The sequence below is a fragment of the Ursus maritimus genome, unplaced genomic scaffold (assembly GCF_017311325.1).
Source record: "Ursus maritimus isolate PB19 unplaced genomic scaffold, ASM1731132v1 scaffold_26, whole genome shotgun sequence".
In the NCBI taxonomy this organism is placed as follows: domain Eukaryota; kingdom Metazoa; phylum Chordata; class Mammalia; order Carnivora; family Ursidae; genus Ursus; species Ursus maritimus.
In genome coordinates, this window is record NW_024425119.1 from 3,924,529 (window position 1) to 3,945,913 (window position 21,385).

A 21,385-nucleotide genomic window follows, 5' to 3' on the forward strand; every position below is an offset into this window, starting at 1 on the left:
GGAGAGCACAAGCAGGGGGAGCAGCAGAGGGAGCGGGAGAAGCAGGCTCTCCACTGAGCAGGCAGCCCGACGCAGGATCACGACCAGAGCCGAAGGCAGACGCTCAACCGAAGAAGCCACCCAGGCACCCGGAGATTATGTATTGAAAGCACCAAGCACACCTGTGTCACACAGAGCCTCTGAATGGACCTGGCCAAGCCCACAGTATACCACCAAAAACAGAAACTTGAGCGTGTCCACAGTCCTCAGTATTTGTCTGGGCTGCCTCCTGTTTACTGTTCTGTTTGCTGTTCCTTGTTCTCATCTTATCTGCCTGTTAGATCCATTGGGACCTCTGGGACAAAATGTGCTATCCCCCCCCCACCCCCAGGCAAAAAGGTCCTGCCCTCCAGTGCCTTCTCCCACTATGTTCAGATACAGAAAGCGGGACCATCCCCTGGCCCAACCTCCCCAGGTGAGATGGATATCCTTATTTTCACAATGTCGACTCCTGAAAGACTGAAAGACCAGTGTATAAACTGGCCTGGACCTGCAGACCTGAACTTCAAAATGTACTGAAGACCTGTAGAATTTTACAAATAAGACGACGCCCTGATTGATGAGGCACCCCGAAGAAAGACTGGACTTGATTCAACATGAAAAGTTTCCCTAAGAGGCCAACCATGATGGTGACATCCCATTTCTACTACAGAGTAAGGCCACTGAGGCAGGGAGGCAAGAGCTTTGTCTGGAGGGGGAGGGCACAGGGCAACGCAGATCCAAAATTTCAGCAACCCTGACTTCTGGCTTGAGGACTTTCCTAGAACTACGCATTAATGGTAGAAAGGAGCTGGGGTTTTGGATCAAACGGTCTTGGTTTGTGTCCCATCTCTACAACTTTCTGTTTTGTTACTTAATCTTGCTGAACCTGTTTTTCTCATCCAAAAAACTGGAATATTAATACAAGCTCTCAGGGTTGTTGTGCTGATTACATGAAACAATATATACGAAATGTGCTTCCCTGCAAGTGGTTTTCAAACCACTGAACCCAAAAGCATACGCACACCATTTAAAAATTTTTTCACATAAGTCAGTATATAAAATATACATATATGAATATACACAATTGAAACAAAGGTTTCACAGAACTAATATTTACTACTGGAAAGTCACTTGGCATTTTCTATTCATTCTATTTTGTTTTTCTAAATGCCGGTTCAATTCACTACATTGTTTTCAGGACTCCTAACGGGTAACTCTATCATTTTTTTTAAAACACTGTTGGAAACCATACAGCTTTCTGTAATTACGATTAATTATGAATCTCTGGTTTAGTCTGATGGCTGGGAATCTTCATCGCTAGGGCAACAAAGAGGTCAAGGTTATCAGGTCAAGCCCTGGAGAGTCCGTTGCCTAGGGAACAGATCGACCCCCGTCAGGGTTGGTCTACCCCTGCTCTCAGGAGCTCTGGAGGAAAGGGGTGGCCCAGGCCCCTGTCAATCACGTAGGTAGCTGGGTAAGCCCGCCCCACGCCCAGAGGGCTCGGAAGACCCACCTCCTCTTTAAGATTAAGCGACGAAGGCCGCGATTGGAGGCTCAGGCGGTGACGTAACTTTCCGCTTTGGCTGGCCTTCCGCTCGCGCGGCTCTCGGGAGGGGCTCGGGGGACATTTAGCTGGGCTCCCCGGTCCCTCGGCCCTTGCAAGTGCGATGAGGTCGGTTAGCTACGTGCAGCGCGTGGCCCTGGAATTTAGTGGGAGCCTCTTCCCGCACGCGATCTGCCTCGGAGACGTCGATAACGACACGGTCAGTGCATGCGCACTGCGAGAGACGCGGTCCGGCTCGGCGGCTCTGCTCGGGGTGGGGCGGGGCCAGGGAAGTGGAGAAGCCGACCGCGGCGTGCGGCGTGCGCGTCGCGCCTGCGCGGTGGGGTTGGCGCGGTGGCCTAGGGAGAACTTGCGGGTAGCCCATGTGCCTGGAATTGCTCTGGTTGCCTGGTCTGGTGTTCTTTGAGGGGCGTAGATAACTGATCCTTTGCCTAAGTCAGTAACTTGTTCACAGTAGGAGCCTGGTACACTGGTGGCCAGATCTCCTGGTTCATTGCTTCTGTCGTGATGCCTTGTCCAGGGGCATCACCTCTCAAATCATTTTACCTTTCCAAGCCTCAAAATAAGCTTATAGCGCGCTTGTGCAGTTCTGACGCGTGCCTCTTGCACAGGAATACACTGCTGTACTTTTCTGCCTCTCCGGGCCCCCACCCCAGTCTTGCCGGGTTTCTGTAGTGCCTGCTTCATAGAACACGCAAGGGTGTTGCAACTTGAAAGCGCTACACCTTGGTTGAATTACAAAAACAGTTCACATGTACCGTTCCATCTCTCCCCAGTCGTTCTTCTCCTCGTTGTTTAAATGAGTCAGTACAGGTAAAGCAGGCAGAACTATGCCTGGGAACACAGCTCTTAGTGTTGTTAGTGTTTGCTTCTATTTTTCCGCAAATATTTATTCAACTGCCGGTCGTGCGCCAGGGACTGTGGTATGTTATGGGAATTCCAAAATGGACAAAAGACAGTGCCAGCCCTAAGGTAGTTCATACTCAGGTGGGGTGATAGTCACAAGAATAACAAAATGTAAGGAGGTGCATTGATTAAAATATGTAAAGAGTTTTGGGGTGGAGGATCAAAGGGGATGAGGGCTGTTGCTGGTCTGACACTTTTAACAGACTGTATGTTTTCATTCATTATTCCATATTTTTGATGCAAAGCACCTTATTGCCATCCTCTCCTACTCTCTGCCCCATCTCCCTATTCTGCCTCCTTACTTCTTATTCTCACTTCCCTAACTGTTCTGTGCTCTCTTCTCTAAAAAAGCAAAAAACCCCCCCCCCCCCCCCCGCCAGCCTCCTTTGTGCTGTGATAGAGAAGATATAGAGAAGATATTTTATGAGGCCTCTTTTGGCTCTCCTCCCTGGAGGGAGGAAGGAGTTATTCTCATAAATTTGTATTGTGTTCTGGGCTTTCACATTTCTTCATATGCCAAGCATTACGATATTATGAGAAAATCAAAAGAGGCATTTTCAAATAGTAAATTAAGAGAGTGACTTTAGGTGTGCATTATTTTTCTGTGTTATCTGATTGTCTTCTGTGTTTAAAAGGGAAAAATACATGCCTTTTTTCATAGCTTCATAACATCAGCTTTTTTGGAAATTGAACTTTTCCTTTTTTCTTTCTTTTTTTTTTTTAAGATTTTTATTTATTTATTTGACAGAGAGAGACAGCCAGCGAAGAGAGGGAACACAAGCAGGGGGAGTGGGAGAGGGAGAAGCAGGCTCTTAGCAGAGGAGCCTGATGTGGGGCTCGATCCCAGAACGCTGGGATCACGCCCTGAGCGGAAGGCAGACACTTAACGACTGCGCCACCCAGGCGCCCTGGAAATTGAACTTTTCTAAGTGAATTGCATTAATACGCTCAGTTCTGCAATATTAGATATATTGTACTACCTTTTTAAAAAAAATCTGAGATGTAAGCTTCATAAGGTTAGGAAATTTTTATCTGTTTTTTCACTGTTATATTCCTAACACTTAGAGTAGTACATAGTAGGCACTCATCAAGTGTTTGTTGAATAAATGAAGACAGTTACAGAAAGCAAATGTGATTATGTCTCTCAAAGCAATTTGAAGGGCTTTGCCTGTTATTGATAAATATAACTGAAAGAAGGGCAAGTAGTTGAGATAGTTGCCTAGTGATGGTACGTTCAGCCTGCATGAGTGTGGATAGAAATTCTGTTATTTGTTCCCCAGGCTAGCACTTGAAAATTTGGGGCAGGAAAAAGACTTATTTCACCCTAATAAATCAATAGCCTAAAGTTCTTTGAAACTAATTTATTTTCTGGTAGGTTGGGGGGAGGAGAAGGCAGAAATAGAATGCACACCCTCTTGGACTGCCCACAAAAAAGCCTGGCTACACCAGGGGGAAGTCTCTAGAAGGCTGTAGCAGATCAAAGACCTCACCTCCTCTCTCCTTGAGCATTTCTGGCGGTGGTACTCTCCAGCTGGGGTGCTGGAGTATCAGTGAGTGACCGCCAGAGGCCAGGGCCAGGATCAGCCACAGAGAAGCACAACTGCTGGGAAGCATTATAGCTGTGGGAAAGCAGATGGGCCACTTTAGAAATGGAAATGTCCCCTTCCAGGAGACCAGCCATTACCTCATTGTCGTTGCCTGTCGTCGCCTGGCTGGGTCACATCTACTGCACCTACCGCACTGTTTTATCATTTTGTTCCTGGGTCCCCGCCCTTGTTAAACGGTGAGGGTCAGCGGGGGTCTGCAGCATTTACCTGTGTACCCCAACTCATTGTCTAGCTTTACCTGGAAACTCAAGGGCTGACTGAGCATTCTCTTTAATGCTGATTTTTCTTTGTTTCTTAAAAAAAAAAGTTAAAAGATTTTATTTATTTATTTGACGGAGAGAGAGAGAGACAGCCAGCGAGAGAGGGAACACAAGCAGGGGGAGTGGGAGAGGAAGAAGCAGGCTCCCAGCAGAGGAGCCTGATGTGGGGCTCGATCCCATAATGCCGGGATCACGCCCTGAGCAGAAGGCAGACGCTTAACGACTGCGCCACCCAGGCACCCCTAAAAAAAATATTTTTTAAAAAAGATTTTATTTATTTATTTATTTGAGAGAGAGAGAGAGTGAGTATGAGTGGGGGGGCGGTGTGGGCAGGGGAAGAAGCAGACTCCCCGCTGAGTAGGGAGCCCAATGCGGGGCTCCATCCCAGTACACTGAGATCATGACCCGAGCCAAAGGCAGACATTTAACCGGCTGAGCCACCCAGGCACCCCCCCCCCAAAATCTTTTTTGTTATTAGTCTATTAAGTAAACCTTTATTGAGGGCCTGTTATGGACTATGGCATTTGCTGAATGAATGTATTAAAAAGAATGGATTGTATAAAAGATTCTAGGGTCCCTAGCCTTGGAGGCCTTTAATTAGAGGCTGAAAACCACCTGGTGTTAGTGCTTGCTCTATCCCAGTCAGTTTTATAGGCCTTCTGCTGTTAGCTCAATTCTCGTGACAACCTTATGTGGTAGATACCCTTATGATCTTTGTTTTATAGATGAGAAAATTTAAGCATAGGGAGCTGGATTCAAATCCAGTAGCTGCACTGAGCCTCTGTGCCATGCGGCCGCTCTCCTGTGTGTCTGCCAAAGTCCTCTGGGGCAGCCGTAATGGAAACATCAGGTGGAGAGAGTTTACTGTAAAAAACACTTGTTTTATGCTTCTGTGATCTGATATTCCCACCACAAACTCCCATAACTATTAAAAAATAAATAAATCAAAGATTCAGATCAAGTGAATCATTATTAATAAATCCCAGTTCATTTTTAACTTTTCCTTACTGTTGATGTGTTATGTTTTTGTTGCCTTTAAAATTAAAGCTCTTGAGACTCTAATATCCACTCTGTTTTGAAGGAGGTGTTCACTGGCCCCACCCCCCAAGGGGAAATCAGGAAGCTATTTGTGGAAAAAGGGTTTGGTGCTACCTTCTTATCACTGTTAGCCCCTGGAAAGGTAGCCAGCCTTTGGGGAACCGCTGGGAAAAGGGAATACCCAGACACAAATAGTGAAAAGGCTCTGTGCAGGGCGCCCCCTCCTGAGAGCTCGGCCACCACTTGAGGGCGCCGGAGGCCCAGAGCATGGAGGCTGAGGCCCCAACCTCTTCATGCCGTCCTCCCCTCCAACACCAACATCCCTTCCATGTTCATTCTAACACACTGTGATCCAGAGGTCTTGGGAGAGGAAGGAGGACCCCCAGAGCCGACCTTGTTTTTTCATTTGGCCCTTGATAAAATATGCGATCTGAAGTTTAATTTTCCAAAAGTTAAATGTTTTGGGTTGTTTTCAAAACATGTCCCATTGACAATGGACAGACTGGGAGAGCTGAAGCAGGCATGCGGCCTGTGAAGCCATTCCATTCTCAGACTTTTCTAAGGGCCATAAATTTCTATATTGCCGCATTCTGCTAACCTCCCCTGACACACATACACCCCTACAGGGAAAGAAAGAGACTCTGGGAAACTGTGGCATTGTTGGTTGCAAAAGATTTTTTTTTTTAAGATTTTATTGGTTTTTTTGTCAGAGAGAGAGATGGGGGGGGGGCACAAGCGGGAGGGAAGGGGCAGAGGGAGAAGCAGGCTTCCCACTGAGCAAGGAGCCCAGTGCGGGGCTTGATCCCAGGATCCTGGGATCATGACCTGAGCTGAAGGCAGATGCTTAACCTACTAAGCCACCCAGGCATCCCAAGTTTTTTTTTTTTTAATTGATGAGGATACAAGTTGAGGTCTTGTGGTATCCTCAGGATGGACCCCATAGACAAAAGCTTGATCCCATCCTAACACTGTCTTCTCTCCCCATTTGAAGTTAAATGAACTGGTGGTGGGGGACACGAGTGGGAAGCTGTTCGTGTATAAGAATGATGACAGCCGGCCGTGGCTCACCTGTTCCTGCCAGGGCATGGTCAGTATTCAACTCCCTGGGACTGGAGGGGTGGAGGGATCCTTTCGGTGCAAAAACTGTCAAGGCTAAGCCACACAGGAGCCCACCAGTGTGTCCCACCAGTTCACCAGCTCCTCAGCCCAGCTGCTGCTTCAGGGTTCATTTGATTCAGGGAGGGGAGCCCGCAGGCAGCGTGCTCCCAGCTGGTGGGCTGTTTTTTATTTTCTCTTGTAGAGTGGCTCCCTTAGTACTTTCAAAGCTGTCGAAGTCGTCTGATCTTATAAAGTATAGTAGAAAATGGGGGTAATACTTTGAATATGTCTAGAAATATGATAAACTGGCTATACGAGGTCTGAAACTTTTGTTTCGTTCAGCCCAGACCGTCTTAACTACTTTAGGTCTTCCTGTTGGTGTCTGGGGAAACCAAACCCATAGTGCAAGAACTCGATTAGCATGAACTATTGGTGTAGGTCACATGGCACAAGTTTTCAGCGAACGATGATAGTTAGCGAGCCCTCTCCTTGCTTCACGGAGTTTAGGGAGTACTGGTCTCTCTCAGTGTGTCTCCCCTTTTCTTTGCAGCTGACTTGCGTTGGGGTTGGAGATGTATGTAATAAAGGAAAGGTAAGAACCCTAGGGCAACTTCTTGGTAGAACTCCAAGGCTTTATCGACATTAATCCCCATCTTCTGGTGGAAACCAGTTGAGAGTTAAAGGCTTCAGCCCTCTCACTTCTGTGCTTTAGTGACGAGGCTCGTGCCCAGACTCCCCTCCCCTCCCCAGCCCATCCTTCCCTCCCCAGCCCATCCTTCCCTCCCCAGCCCATCTGTCCCATGCTCTGCCTCTCCCAGAACCTGGTGGTGGCGGTGAGTGCTGAAGGATGGTTTCACCTGTGTGACCTGACGCCCGCCAAGGCCCTGGATGCTTCTGGGCACCACGAGAGCCTGACGGGAGAGGAGCAGCATCCAGTGTTCAAGCAGCACATCCCTGCCAACACCAAGGTCATGCTGATCAGCGACATCGGTGGGCACGGCTGTCTCTGCAGGCGGCCGGGGAATAGGAGTCACCGGGTAGTAGAGCAGATTTCAAGGGATTCAGGGAAGGAGGTGGCATTCATGTGCGCCATTTATTATGCATTTTATGTTGAGTTACTGAGCTCCCATTATCAACTAGCTATCATTCTAGGCAGTGATTAAAACGGACAAAAGTCACTGCCTTCTTGGACCTTTACTGGAAAGGGACAGAAAATAAACAGCATAAAATGTTGTCAGAAAATGAAGTCGTATGTTAGAAGGTAGGACGTGCCGTGGAGAAAAGAAACCACAGAAGGGGGCTAGCGAGTGTGTCAGGGTGGAGAAGTAGAGGTACCAATTCTAAATGGAGTTGGCAGGCAGGTCCTTGCTGGGAAGGCTGAAGGTGGCAAGGAGTGAGCCCTACAGATACAGGACTTGATGTCTTGGCCCAAAGGTGCCTTGAAGGTGGTGGTAGGTACGTGGCACGAATCAGGACACTTGAGATGTGTATCTGAGAGAAGCAGCATGAGGGGAGAAGTGATAGGACCCACAGAACAGTTGGGGGGTAGAGTGTCCCACGCCCAAGGAAGGCAGGGGAGCAGGTGCAGACACACGGTGCGTGAGGGTTCAGCTCGGGTCTGAAGTTGTGGTGGGTGAAAGCACCAGTAGTGGTGGTGTTAGTGGAGCAGCAGGGAGGACGTGTGTGTAGGACTCAAGCTCATGGCTACACGTTTGGCTCCCAACTTGTCTTACTTTCTGGATCCGCAGATGGAGATGGGTGTTGTGAGCTGGTGGTAGGTTACACAGACCGCGTGGTCCGGGCTTTCCGCTGGGAAGACCTGGGCGAGGGCACTGAGCATCCGACGGGGCAGCTGGTGTCACTCAAGAAATGGACGCTGGAGGGTCAGGTGAGAGGCTGAGTGTGGGCTCGGGGACCTCAGGGGGCAGGAGGAGGCCCTCCTGGAGGGGGCTCCAGGGAGAACAGTCATGAGCCAGGGTTTAGCGTGGGGGGAAGGGAACATCTCCTTGTTGAGAGAAATCCAAAGAAGAGAGTTTCAAATCAGGGTCTTAGGGGCAAATGACTAACCCTAGGCAGAGAGGAGGGAGCATTGGGTAAGCGTTACGAGTGTGCAGGTGGTGCGACATGCTCTGTGGCAGGGTGTGGACCCCGTAGGACACACACGCAGTGCAGAGCAGGTGGGCTGTGTGGAGAGAACGGCACGAGGCCCGTGACCTCGCATTCTTCCTCCTGCTGCTGCCCTTGAAGCCCGGGGTACTGTTCCCAGGGCCTGCCCCACGCTCTCCTCTGTTCTGTGGAGGGTCGCACTTCCTTCTGTCCCCAGCCCTCGTCAGCCCCTGTTCCCTGGTGCAGGTGGACAGTCTCTCGGTGACTCCGGGGCCCCTGGGTGTGCCTGAACTGATGGTATCTCAGCCAGGCTGTGCTTACGCCATTCTGCTGTGTACCTGGAACAAGGATGCCGGGACCCCCACTTCGTCGGAGGGGGCCCCGGAGGGCAGTAGGTAAGGTGCAGGCCTGGGGGGTGCATGGAATCCAGATGGGCTCCCGGATTCCTGTGGCGGCGGCCAGGTCTGCAGTCGGTGGAGCTGCTTCGGCCAGCTCCCGGCACGGTACCTTTGTCCCACTAAGGAAGATTATTTGGCGACCCAGAGAATCCTGCGCTTTAACCTTGTAGCACTTGGAGGAGATTCCAAGATTCTAACTTGGCAGCTCCGTCCCTGTCTTTTCTACTTTGCACACGGGCCAGACAGGCTCAGCGATCAGTTTCCAGGCTGATTCACATCCTGGGAGCTCGTACAGAGATCGGGGCCACAGAAGTCCTGGAGAACTAGGTTCACTTGATCCCCATTTAGTATCCCTCACTGCCCCACACAGGGAGACCCTGGCTGCCCGAGACGTCGTGTTGCACCAGACTTCCGGCCGTATCCACAACAAGAACGTCTCCACCCACCTCATTGGCAACATCAAACGAGGTGAGGGTGGGCTGGAGGCACAAGACGGAGCCGAGGGGCAATCATCAGTGCTGGGAGAGGGGAGATGCAGGGCCTTCCCTTCCTCCCCGCCTTGGACCACCCCTCACCCTGTACACTCTGACCTTGCCCTGCCCTTCACGTTTCCTTCTTCCGGTCCTGTTGTCGCACCCGCAGGCCACAATGCTGAGAGGGGTGGCTCTGGCCTCTTTGCCCTCTGCACCCTGGATGGTGAGTTCCTGCTGGGGTCGGGAGCTGGGTGCCTGTGGGCCCCCCCCCCCCCCCACAGGGACACTGAAGCTTATGGAGGATGCAGACAAGCTGCTGTGGTCGGTGCAGGTGGATCACCAGCTTTTCGCCCTGGAGAAATTGGATGTCACGGTGAGAGGAACATTCTTACCTTCTTGACATGGAGAGATGAGGTTCAAGTGAGACATTCTCCCTTCACAGCTCCCTCCCCACCTTTATCTCAGTCTCTTCAGACAGACTCCAGATGCATCTCAAGTGCGTCTGTTTCTCCGTATTGCTCAGTGCCCAGCACGGTTCCCTTCTCGGCAGCACTTTGCCAGCGGTAATGGCTCCAAAGAGAAATAAGTTATTTGGGTCCAGAAGTGAGTTACTCACCCCAACTCCAGATGTACTCTCTATCATTATTGTTTCTCGTCTACGAGCCTCTCTCTACTAAGGCAGCAGCCCCCGAATCTGCAGGTGAGGCCAGATGCTGCCGCATCATTGTGCGCGTGCAATGGTTTAGCGAAGAGAAACGAGGCTTTAAAGCCAGTAGAACAGGCCTGGGGTGAGCCCTGATTCTGCACTGCCTCCCTTGTCTGCTGAGTGATTTCGCTTCCATAAGCGGAGGTTCCCTCCATAGGAGACGGGGAGTACCGATGCCCGCTTCCTCGGCCATGTGGCCACGGACGCGCAGAGGAAGTTCTGTAAGAACCTTAGGCTCGTTTTCTTCCCCAGCTGGCTGTTTGTGGCGCAGGGCCAGATGCTCTGCTCCTTCATCTTTCATCTAGCCGCTGTCACCCGGGCTCTTCGTACAAGAGCTGCTGGCCACCCCTGCAGCTTGGTCTCTGGCCTTTTTCAGGGCAACGGGCATGAGGAGGTGGTTGCCTGTGCCTGGGATGGACAGACGTACATCATTGATCACAACCGCACCGTTGTCCGCTTCCAAGTGGACGAGAACATCCGAGCCTTCTGTGCAGGTGGGAGCCCGGCCCGTGGCCCCTCTCTCACCACGCTTGTCGGCCTGTCATGCCCACTCTCTCCACGTCCCCTAACTCGAGTCTTCATAAACAGACTAGCTCTGCAGCGCTTGTGTTACAGGGTGATGCTGGGTACTAGGTTGCCATCTGTACAGTTCTTTCGTTTTTTGGGTTTTTTTTTAAGACTTTATTTACTTGAGGTAGGGGAGAAAGCACGAGCAGGAGGAAGGGCAGAGGGAGAAGCAGACTCCCCTCTGAGCAAGGAGCCCGATGCTGCGGGACTCAGTCCCATGACCTGGGATCATGACCTGAGCCGAACGCAGACACTTAACGGACTGAGCCACCCAGGCGCTCCAAACTCAGCCCATTCTTGAAGATAGTTAGAGATGGGCCTGTCACTTTCTTTCATTCCTTGTTTAAAACTGCAAAGGGCGGCTGGGTGGCTCATTTGCTAAGCATCTGCGTTCGGCTCAGGTCATGATCCCAGGTCGTAGGATTGAGTCCCTTATTGGGCTCCTTGCTCAGCGGGGAGTCTGTGTCTCCCTCTCCCTCTGCCCCTCCCCCACTCATTCTCTGTCTCTCTGTCTCTCTGTCCAATAAATAAATAAAATCTTTTTTTTTTTTAAGATTTTATTTATTTATTGGACAGAGAGACAGCCAGCAAGAGAGGGAACACAAGCAGGGGGAGTGGGAGAGGGAGAAGCAGGCTCCCAGCGGAGGAGCCTGATACGGGGCTCAATCCCAGGGATCCAGGATCACGCCCTGAGCCGAAGGCAGACGCTTAACGACTGAGCCACCCAGGCGCCCCAATAAATAAAATCTTTAAAAAAAAAAAGACTTACTTAAAAAAGAATGGGCTGAGTTCTTATCATCTCTCTGGGATGTGTGAAGACACTGGGAGGTTCTTTCCCATCTGAGAATGTCAGAACTCTCTGAGGAACATTCTCCCAGAGCATTCGCATTAGTTCCAAATCAGGGACTTGGAAAGCAGCACTGGCTCTTTCAGGGACATGGAGATATCTCCGGTTGCCGAGATGCTAAGAATTGCACAGTGCTCTGGGGTACATTCGCCAATGTCCTGAAAGGTTAAAATGCCTTTACAGAAGGGATGGCCACCAAAGAGAAACCTGGGTTTCTGACTGCATTTGCTAATGTACCCCGTGGACTGCCAAGACTACCCTTCATTCCTCCAGGGCTCTCACTAAGATGGGAAAGTCAACAACTACCTCTTTTAGGGTGCTGTTCTGCCTGGTGTTTTTCCATAGCTGAAATGGGCCACATATTTTACCTATTTTTCCAAGTTCCCACCACAAAAGGAATAGAAAGAGGGCCTTCAGTTTTCTGCTTGACATCTGTGGGAGGGTGGAAAGTGCTGACTCCCAAGGCCCTCATCATATACTCTGCCCTTCCCTCCGGGACTGGAACTCTCTGACCTCTGTCTCACCCCCCCCACACCCCCCTCAGGCCTCTACGCCTGCAAGGAGGGCCGCAACAGCCCCTGCCTCGTGTACGTCACATTCAACCAGAAGATCTACGTATACTGGGAGGTGCAGCTTGAGCGGATGGAGTCGACCAATCTGCTGAAACTGCTGGAGGCTGAGCCAGAGTTCCAGAGCCTCCTGCAGGAGCTGGGCGTGGGTGAGTCCCAGGAGAGCTTGCAGCGGGAGCAGCCCTGTGCCAGGCGCCCAGGAACTCCCCCACCTCTGACCCACCCCCTTCTTGCCCTCAGATCCTGACGACGTCCCAGCCATCCGCGCCCTGCTTCACCAAACCCTCTACCGTCCAGACCAGCCACCGCAGTGTGCTCCTGCAAGCCTCCACGATCCCACCTAGCCAGACTTGCCCTCTTAGCTGAGGAAGGAGCCTCCTGAACCACCCCACCCCCCAAGATATCCATGGTGCTGGCAGAATAGGGAGCAAACATCACAGAGGAGCGTGGAAGGATGGCAGCCGCCCTAGGGGGGCTGTGAACTGTAGCCTTCATGGTCTTCTTGGTGAAAGAAGAGGCAAGTTGATCCTCGGTCCATTTCCTCGTGTACCTTACCCATCACATCAACAGGATCATAGGACCCCAGCCTCATTCCACATCATCTGGGACCGCCCCCCTCTCCAGAGCTCCCCACTCTCCTTGTAGGGCGAACACTTGTTCGTGAGGAGGGAGCACAGATCTTCTGCATGGCTCCGGTGCCTATGAAGGAAGCTGGCTTTGGGGCCTGTGGAGCAATGAGTTAAGGTCTCCCCCAATTCCAGGCTCCGTCTCCCTTGGCACAGCTCCAGGGTGTTGGCATTAGTGATTATTACAGGAATGGCCCACTGTTTTGCTTTTGAGGACAGTCTTCCAGGACATTTTACACTCTGGTCTTAACTGTCCCCAGCAGCCCTGAGATGATTTTCTTCAATTGAGCAAAGAAACCAGGTTAGCACGTTCTCATTTCACCGTGTTCTTTAAGTATCGTGCAGCCATGTAAGCCTTGCTCCCATTGCCCCCCAAAACACCTTGTCTGTGAGACAGGAGACATTTAAAATCTGATGCAGGCTTAGGATCCAGACCACAGTCAGAATTCTATCTCGGGCCACTTTTATCCCTTCTGCTCTCGATTCTGCGCACTCTGAGTCAGTGTTTTTTCACATTACAGGCTGCAGTCCTTTGGTGGGTTGTGGTCAGCATTTTTGGGCTAAACGAAATCGGATAGAATAAAACACAGTGGAAAAAATCAGAGTACATTGCTCACAGTAAGGGGGTGTTACAGTTGTGCGTGTGCACGTATGTGTGTACTGAGCACGGTGTAAAATGCATTTGCTGCCATGAGTTGTGTTCAGAGCAGTTTGAACGCCATTGCTCTCCGTTATCTCGACCCAGCCCGATGGACCAACCCGGGGAAAGGTCCGCATTCACACTGCCTTTCTGTAAGGAAAGCGGGGCAGAGTTATCAGTTCGGGCCCTGCTCAGCGTGGAGGAAGGCCTGAGAAGGAGGTTAGCATACAGAAACAGGTGTTTATTCAAATGGAAAGCGACTGAGCTGAAGGCCTGCCCCTGGGCCCGGGGTCCGCAGGCACAGAAGCAGCAAGAGGCGGAAGGGAAAAGGCAGGGCCGGGAAGGCCGAGGTGATGGGGCGAGGCAGGAGGGATGAGGGGATCCTTATTACACGTGTGCTGGTGAGCCCCCTCCTCTTCTGACGGCAGGGAACGCAGCAGGGAAAGGCAAGACCAGAGGTCACAGGGCAGTTGGGTGGTATCCTGCTTCTCCTCTGGTCTACCCTGGGCTCAAGACTTGGTTTCCACTCCAAGGGCCCCAGTTCCCTAGCTGAGGTTAGTTAGACCACCGTCTTCCTCTACCCCTAATCCATGACCCGAGAGACCGAAACCAGCCAGAAAGACACTCGGGGGTCTGGCTCCTGAAGGTCTGGGTTCCTCTCTTCACAGTGAAGACGAAAAGCCTCCTTGTCTTTTTGCTTTGGCTCAGAGCCTGGCGGGGGATAGAAAGCCACTGATTTCAAAATAAGACAAGCTCAAGCTCAGGAGGCCAGAGATGAGGGGAAGGGAGAGGGTCTAATGAGGTGAGGAGTTCTAGAAATAAGAAAGAATAGTGGTTAGGTGAAATCTGAGTACTGAGCACCCTGCCATCCTGTCCACCTTGTGGGGGCAGTTCCTGACAGCGCTCCTCCACCCCACCCACCCCCTGAAGTTCAGGGTCCCAATGTGTAACAAAAGCGAGTGGAGGAGAGCTGCCTGGAGAAATAGTAGAGGTCAGTCCAAGGTCTTGCACAGGGTGATCACTGGCTTCAGATGTTGGTAACCCCAGAAAAGGTAACTAAGGAAGCTCCCAGCCTTGTGAGCCTGGCATGCCTCTACCAACTCACCTTCCCATTGCATTGGAGTATTCAGTTGCCTGTTTCTTCCCCCACTCAACTGTGAGCAGTTGTGTGCAGAATCAGAAAGGTGGGCGTCAGCAGGGACAGGGCCCCGGGTGGGTGAGGTGCGGCAGTCCAGTTGGGAAAGGTAACGAGCCCCAGAAGGCAAGGGGAGGGGCATGGGAGTGAAGGCCACCGAGGGGTGGGTGGGCAGGGGACAGGCGAAGGATGGTACAAGCCGCAGCCTTTGACTCGGGCCACTTCCTACCACGCCATGCTTAACGTCCTTTTCTGCAGTCCTGACTTGGAGGAGAATGGGAACAGAGAAGCCAGGCCCCTGAGATCACGGGCCCTCTCTCTGGAAGACTCCTGGGGGATTGGGCAGTGGCTGAGAAGCAGTGAGGAATGTGGCCAACTGAGGGAAACGGGACGGCAGGGTCAGGGTGGCAACAGAAGGGACAGACATGGTCGTCCCCAGCTACCCCATTCCCCCATACAGCTCTTCCCCAAGGCAAGGTCCTTCCCCTGGGGACCGACTGGTTCGGCAGTCACTGGCCAGGCTCTTGGTACAGAGGCAGGAAGGGCAGCTCTGGGAAGGGAGCTCTCAGGCGCAGTACTCCACGCTCCAGGTCGATACAGCACTGTGGGGAAGGGCAGGGACACAGCACCTCCCTCAGCAGGGAGCCCTCTCTCGGGCCCTCCCACTTCCCACAGCCTCCCCCTACTCGTCGTTCTTCCCCTTTTCCATTCATCTGGCTGGGGGGAAGTGGGACCTGGTTCTTACTTTTCACGTGTGGGCAAATGAGGTACTGCTAAGGGAGCGAAGGCGAGCTCAGGACGTCTCCAGGTCTTTCCCATCAGGAGCTGACCCACGCTCCGCACCTGTGCCTTTTACCTCCTTTGCCAGCCCTTTGGGTCAGGCCACAGTGTGGGTCAAGCGCTAGCATCATCCTTACCTTGAGAGAAAGCAGAGTCTGTAGTCCAAGGCAGAACTCGGGACTCTCAACATCTGCAGGAATCATTTGAAAACAGAAGAGGCTGGAGGGGCCCTTGGTAGTCACGGTGCCCTCCTGTCAACACTCGCTCCTTGTCTGCCCACCCCCCTCCCCCAGGTCTGAGGATCTGGGCCCCGAGACTGGGGACACCTCGGAGGGTGCCAGCCTTTGCCACAGCCAGGAGAGGAAGAAGGGGGCTGGGAACGAAGGGAGGACTCACCCACCACCTGGGCCGAGCAGGCCACCGTCTCCTGGCCCAGCTGCAGCTCCAGCTGCTCCACCTGGGTGGGGGGCCCAGGTGCCAGGCCCCCACCTGGGGCTTTGAGGACCTTCTTCCCTAACCTGTATTTGGGAAGCAAGGGTTATGGCCACCACAACCCCCAGCCCCAGCCCCTTAGCTCACACCCCTCCCCGCCACACTTGGGTGCTCATCCAGTCCTTTGGCCCCACGTGGGGTCTAAATCCTTGTCTTTGCTATTAGAGCCCCCACCCCCCGCTTTTTTTTTTATTTTAACTACAGCTTTCTTGATATACCACGAAAGTCACCCTTTTATAAACACAGTGGTTTTTAGTATATTTATAGAGTCATGCAACTACTACCATCTCATTTCAGAATATTTTCTGAGTATTTCCCGCCATCCATTCTTCCGGGTGGCGCTCTTACCCCAGGCGGCTGAGGCACCCAGCGGAGATCTGGTTGTGGTGGGTGCCCGTGTCCACGGCCACCCGAAGCTCCTGGTCTCGGCACTGAGAAAGAGGTTTGTGGGGGACTCTGTGAGCCCCCGAGGGAATGGATCGGGCTTGGATCATTCACTTTTCCCAGCCCTCTGACGAGTCCCTCTCCAAAACGAGGGAAGGGAAAGAACCGAATCTTTCAAAGTGGTTTCTATGGCAGTCATCCAGTTGAGGCCAACCCGGCTCTTAGATGAAGGGATCAAAAAAGCGAGCAGAGCTGCCCATGGTAAGTCCAATACACTTGGGAACAATTTGACCGGAAACAGTTCGGTTTGTGTAGAGGAATTCTGGGGAAGCTGAGGGCCTAGTTTAGAGAGGTCTGCGTGAGGGACAGAGGAGGGGGTGAGAGGACCAGGCCGCCTGCCGGGAACTGCAGATGCGACAGGCTCACCGTGGAGACGAAGACCGGTTCGCTTTCTTCTGGGCATATACAGACGTTTTGGGTGACGCTCGGCTATCCCAAACGCAGTTTTCTCATTCCAGACGTGTATCGAGCACGTACTGAGATTTGTGGCAGGAGGGCGTAGGGGTGAATCTGGGCTTGGGTGTGAGGGAAGCGTCAGTGACTAGTGCATGGTCGAAAGTGTTAAGGTCTACAAAAGGATTGTCAGTGACGTGCCCGAGACGAGAGGGAGGAGAGGCTGTTTCTGGGGAAGGTCAGAAGAGGCTTCCAGGAGGAGGTACCATTGGGGCCTTAGGCTGTCACCTTGGGGGACACGCGCTTCTTCTGAGTGTGTGGGGGGTGGGAGTGTTGCAGGATACATACGTGATGCACTGTTCACGGACATAGGAGACACTGTAGGGGACTGACACTCACATTTGATGATTACACTTGATAAAGGGACGGGGGAATGGTGATGACAGGTGGAACAGCACAGAGGGAAGATGGGTTGAGGCAGAGAGTAAAGAATGTACAGGATCCAATGTTTTGGTCCAGGCTTAGGGTAGAGATATCTTTTCTCCCTCCCTCCTTCCCTCACCACCCGGGGGAGAAAGGAGGGTGGCTGAAGTGAGCCAGTCACAGGCAGGGCTGTTCATGAAAAAAAAAAGCTGGTGCCCTGGGGGGCCTCTCACCTTGCAGTTGACCAGAAGAGCCGGGATCTCCGTCTTGCTGGTCCTCCTGCTCTCCTGGCCACAAACCAGGGCCTGCACCAGGGGAGACTCCCCCTGCAGCCGACTCTGGCTGCCCTCCACCAGGCGTCTTTGGATCACACTGTGCGGCTGCTGGCTCCGTCACAAAACAGAGAAGGCAGACAGCTCTAAACCCGAGTCTCTGGGCTGGCCACTCAGTTCTCCCACCTTAGTCATCCCACAACGTTCCCCCCAACCCCACCCCAGCCCTGCATCTCACAGGAATAAGGAGCTTACCCAAGGATCCCAGCAATCAGAGCACTATAGCAGAGTGAACCCCAGTATGACACCCTGCCAGCTGGCTGGGGCCCCAAGAGATTGCCCAGCGATGAAGAAGTGGGAAGAGAATAGTCCATTCTAGATCAGACTGACCAACCTATAGGCGACGGGACCTCCCAGGAACTAGTGTTCTGCTTGGGGAGCTTTTATCTCTGGTCTAGAACACATAATTTTTGGCTTTTTTTTTTTTCTCTGTTTCCCCCTTTGACCTCACCCTTCCATGGGCTGCGGATCCCAGGGTTGATGATGGGATGATAAAACATCAGCAACAACAGAAGACAAAAGAAGTCGTATCTTCAAAACTACGATGCTTGAACTCTCCCTCACCCGAAACCACCTTCCCTCCGTCCAGTCACTTCACTTCCTAAGTTCTGCCCACTTTGCCTTCTGTATGTATGGACTCCATCCCTGCTTTGTAGGACTGGTTCACCCCAGCTGGCCCGGGTCACTGGACCACCTCCCTAAGATCGTAAGAACCTGCCTCCAGTACAGCAGCGTCTCACATACACCTGCTCAGAGCCGATGATGATCTAAAACCCTCTCGATTCCAAGTGTGGTCCTCAGATCAGTAGCTTTCGCGTCACTTGGAAGCCTGCTAAAAATGCAGAATAGACCTGCTGAATCAGAATCTTCCTTTTCACAAGATGCCCTGATGATTCGTGTGCATGTCAGAATCTGAGAAGCTCCCAAGTAAAACAAAACTGTTACTCCTGTTTAAAATCCATCAAAACACAGCCGCCTCCTGTCGCTTACATGATAAAGCCCAAACTTTTTAAGGTGAGGCACAGCCCTGGTGTTCCGGCCACTGCCTGGTCTTCAGCCTCATCCCCCGCTCGGCACATCTGCCCCCTGCCCCTGCTTGTACTGCTTGCACCAGGCTGCCATTCGCCTCCGCGCCTTGGCTCCTGCTCAATGGCCCTCCGGAGACTCCTCTTTCTCATTCTCTAGGCCAGACTGGATGACTGGTTCCACATACTTCGTTCAGGAACTGCTCTTTATTTGAGAGAGAGGTTTTTATCTAAGTCTGAAATCCCATACATATCCTGTAATTAAATTGCAGTTTACCTCCTCCAGGAAGCCCTCTCTGACTTTTGTACTCTTCATTCTACACACCAGGCTGGGGCCAGCACCCCTTCTCTTAGCTCCCTTTGTCATGCTTCTCACAGATGGGATTTGTGGGTTTTACTCCCCCATTAGCCTGGAGAGCCTGTGAGGTCAAGTCTTCATATCCCAAGGCTTAGCTTAGCATATAGTAAGGCACTCAATAAATGTGTGTTGACAAATGACTATAACTGTCCAGGCTGCACACATGCTTCTCCACCTGTCCTCTCTTCTTGGGAACCTGGGATTGTTTTTCTACCCTTGGTTTAATGAGGCCCTTGAGACCGGCTGCTCCTGCCAGCAAGGCTGCCAGCAGGAGACCCAGCTCTGGGAAAGGGCAGTGAACTCTGGGGCTGGCCGGAAAGAGTGGTCCTGCTGTTCCCAGCTCCTCTCCCGCCTTTCCCACGATGGATACAGGCGTCAGGCCCCCAGCGCTGGGCAGTTGGCTCCAGAGTCGTCCTAGGGAGGGAGACAGTGGGGTCCTCCCTGCCCGTCAGTGTCTTCACTCCCAAAGCCACACAATGTAACTGCTTGACATCAATCTGGGAGGTCCTGAAGGCAGAGGGGGAAGTGAAAATCTCAGGACTTCTCATCAGAAGGCTGGACCTGCCATTCTGGGATTGTAGTGGTAATAGAGCCTCTTCTCCAGGGCCAGAAAGATGTAGGATGGTCTCCAAACCATAGAGCCTTTGAGGTCCTAGCCACCGGGAGCCAAAGGACCAGCTCCCCTGTTGTCCTGTTTCTATTTCTCAGCTGTGCTCACTGTGTATGCAAGGAGGGAGCAGCCCTGACATTCCCTGAACTGAGATCTCAGTCTGGTCACTTTTCCTCTCTGGGAACTGCTGGGAATCAGCTGGGTATCAGCTGGCTCTCGGCTGGGTTCCTGGTGGGGGAACACTGGGAGGAATATGGTAGGGCTAGGTCAGGAAAGGGAGGGACTGCGTTAGCCTCCTGGCTGACGCCAGGCTGAGGCCCCTGGAGTTGACTTTGTGCCTCTCAGGTAGCTGGACTGCCCTCCTCTCTGACCCTCTGATGAGGAATAGGGTGAGGGTACAGAGAGCTTCCAAAGCCTTCCTTTCTTCTAGGAGCCAGAGGCCAGATAGGATTCCATGTTCTCTAGACTCTACAGAGCTTATTTTCTCTCTCGAGCTAAATGGAGTCGTAGCTGGAGGAACAATCCTAATTAGAGCTTAGACAGCGCTTTCTATTTTCCAGGCGCTCTTCGAAGCCCCTTCTAGGTATTAGTTCATGCCACTCCCACAGCAACCCGATCAGGGAGATACTACTAATTTCGTGCTCATTTAGCAGATGAAGAAACAAGCTCAGAGACATAAAGCAACTTGCCCAAGGTAGTAAGTGGCAGAGCCAGGATCTGAACCCAAGCAGCCTGGCTCCAACCGTGCTCTTCACCACTCTCTCAGAGAGACATGAGTATACGCAGCTGTCCCCTGACCCACTCACCTCCTTGTTGTTATGTGCCCCCTCCCCATTCCCTCTGGAGGCTACAGCTGCTCTACAGAGATGGAAGGGAAGGAGCCTGGAAGGGCCAGTCCCCCTACAAGGGAGCAAAGGGGGCCCTCGGGAAGGGCCAGTGCCCCTACAAGGGAGTAAAGGGGACCCTCGGGAGGCTGGTGGCCCAAGCAAGAGCCATACAAAACCCTGGGGCTCTGGAAAGGACAGAGGCCCTTACTGCTTCCATTGTGCAGGGGAAAGGCGAATGAATGGCCAGAACTGGTAGGAGGGAATCTGTTGTTTCGGGATAGGACAGAAACCGCAACCCTAAACTGGTTCAGGCCTCCAGGCCCTTCCAGCAGCAAATGACTGCTCCAGAAGGTTCCTGTGTCCTTGTAAGCCTCTTCTCCTAAAGAGCACAGCTCCTCATCACCCCAAGATAAACCCTGGACTATTTGGGAGAAGCGGAGCACTGCGAAGAGGGTCTCCCAGAGCCACCAAGCCATGGGGACAACCCCAACGAAGAGTCTGAGAACGGTCAGAATGGAGCCCCTCAAACTGGGACTAGCTCTGCCCCATTCTCAGCAAGGGAAAGGGCATCTGAAGGCTTAGGGACTGTCCTTTCCAGCCCCCCCCCTCCCCAGGATACAGGGAGATGGAGAGAAGGATGGGGAGAGGGCTGCCTCACCAAGTCCTTGGAGGTGCCGAGCCTCTTGAGGCTGTCCAGGGGGAGCAGGTCGGCAGAGTCTTTGTGCAGGAACTGGGTGGCCTGTCTGAGACGGCGCTGCTGGCTTAGGGGGCCTCGGTCCCCAAGCGCTGCCTCCTGTCCCCTCCTCCTGGAGTCTCCCTCCTCTCTCCTGGCCTCCTGCCTGGTGCTCACGGCCCCTGCGGGGCTTGCCGAGCTTGATGAGCAGGGTGGGGGCTGCTGAACCGTCCTTCCCTCCATCCCCTCTGCCTCCTGTGGCCCGGCCGCGCTTCCCGCCTGCCCCCGCTCCCGGGGCGGCAGCTCTCCTGAAGGGAGGGTCTCCACGGGGGCAGAGGAATCAATAAATAATGTGCCGGAGCAGCCGCGTCAGACACCAATTTCCAGAGATTGCAGTAGAGGGAGTGAGGCTCCGGCTGGAAAAACCCAGCACTTGGGGCGGGGGGGGGGGGGGGGGGGGGGGGGGG

The 21,385-nt window shown here is 52.7% G+C and overlaps 2 protein-coding genes across 2 annotated transcripts; one reads left to right on the forward strand and one right to left on the reverse strand.

Moving 5' to 3' along the window:
• The first annotated feature begins 1,577 nt into the window (after positions 1–1,577).
• ITFG2 (integrin alpha FG-GAP repeat containing 2) lies at positions 1,578–13,096 on the forward strand. The gene is made up of 12 exons (XM_008704849.2): positions 1,578–1,784; positions 6,388–6,483; positions 7,045–7,086; positions 7,313–7,484; positions 8,243–8,382; positions 8,847–8,995; positions 9,369–9,466; positions 9,641–9,694; positions 9,753–9,844; positions 10,554–10,671; positions 12,136–12,309; positions 12,401–13,096. The coding sequence occupies exons 1-12, from the start codon at positions 1,689–1,691 to the stop codon at positions 12,502–12,504; spliced, it is 1,335 nt and encodes a 444-aa protein (XP_008703071.1). The 5' UTR covers positions 1,578–1,688; the 3' UTR covers positions 12,505–13,096.
• A 556-nt stretch (positions 13,097–13,652) lies between these two features.
• On the reverse strand, positions 13,653–21,244 carry NRIP2 (nuclear receptor interacting protein 2). Its single transcript, XM_008704850.2, has 6 exons — positions 20,904–21,244; positions 17,327–17,476; positions 16,182–16,264; positions 15,738–15,859; positions 15,479–15,531; positions 13,653–15,163 (listed from the first exon to the last, which is right to left on the reverse strand). The coding sequence occupies exons 1-6, from the start codon at positions 21,159–21,161 to the stop codon at positions 15,071–15,073; spliced, it is 759 nt and encodes a 252-aa protein (XP_008703072.2). The 5' UTR covers positions 21,162–21,244; the 3' UTR covers positions 13,653–15,070.
• Between the last annotated feature and the right edge of the window lie 141 nt (positions 21,245–21,385).

Bases quoted from the DNA above. Each gene is read 5' to 3' on its own strand.
- ITFG2 (XM_008704849.2), top strand. From the start codon at position 1,689: ATGAGGTCGGTTAGCTACGTGCAGCGCGTGGCCCTGGAATTTAGTGGG. The intron at 7,485-8,242 runs GTGGGCACGGCT...CTGGATCCGCAG, and splicing joins CATGCTGATCAGCGACATCG to ATGGAGATGGGTGTTGTGAG. The intron at 8,996-9,368 runs GTAAGGTGCAGG...TGCCCCACACAG, and splicing joins GGGGCCCCGGAGGGCAGTAG to GGAGACCCTGGCTGCCCGAG.
- NRIP2 (XM_008704850.2), bottom strand. From the start codon at position 21,161: ATGGAGGGAAGGACGGTTCAGCAGCCCCCACCCTGCTCATCAAGCTCG. The intron at 16,265-17,326 runs GTGAGAGGCCCC...CCTCTTTCTCAG, and splicing joins CTCTTCTGGTCAACTGCAAG to TGCCGAGACCAGGAGCTTCG. The intron at 15,860-16,181 runs GTAAGAGCGCCA...TCCCAAATACAG, and splicing joins GGGTGCCTCAGCCGCCTGGG to GTTAGGGAAGAAGGTCCTCA.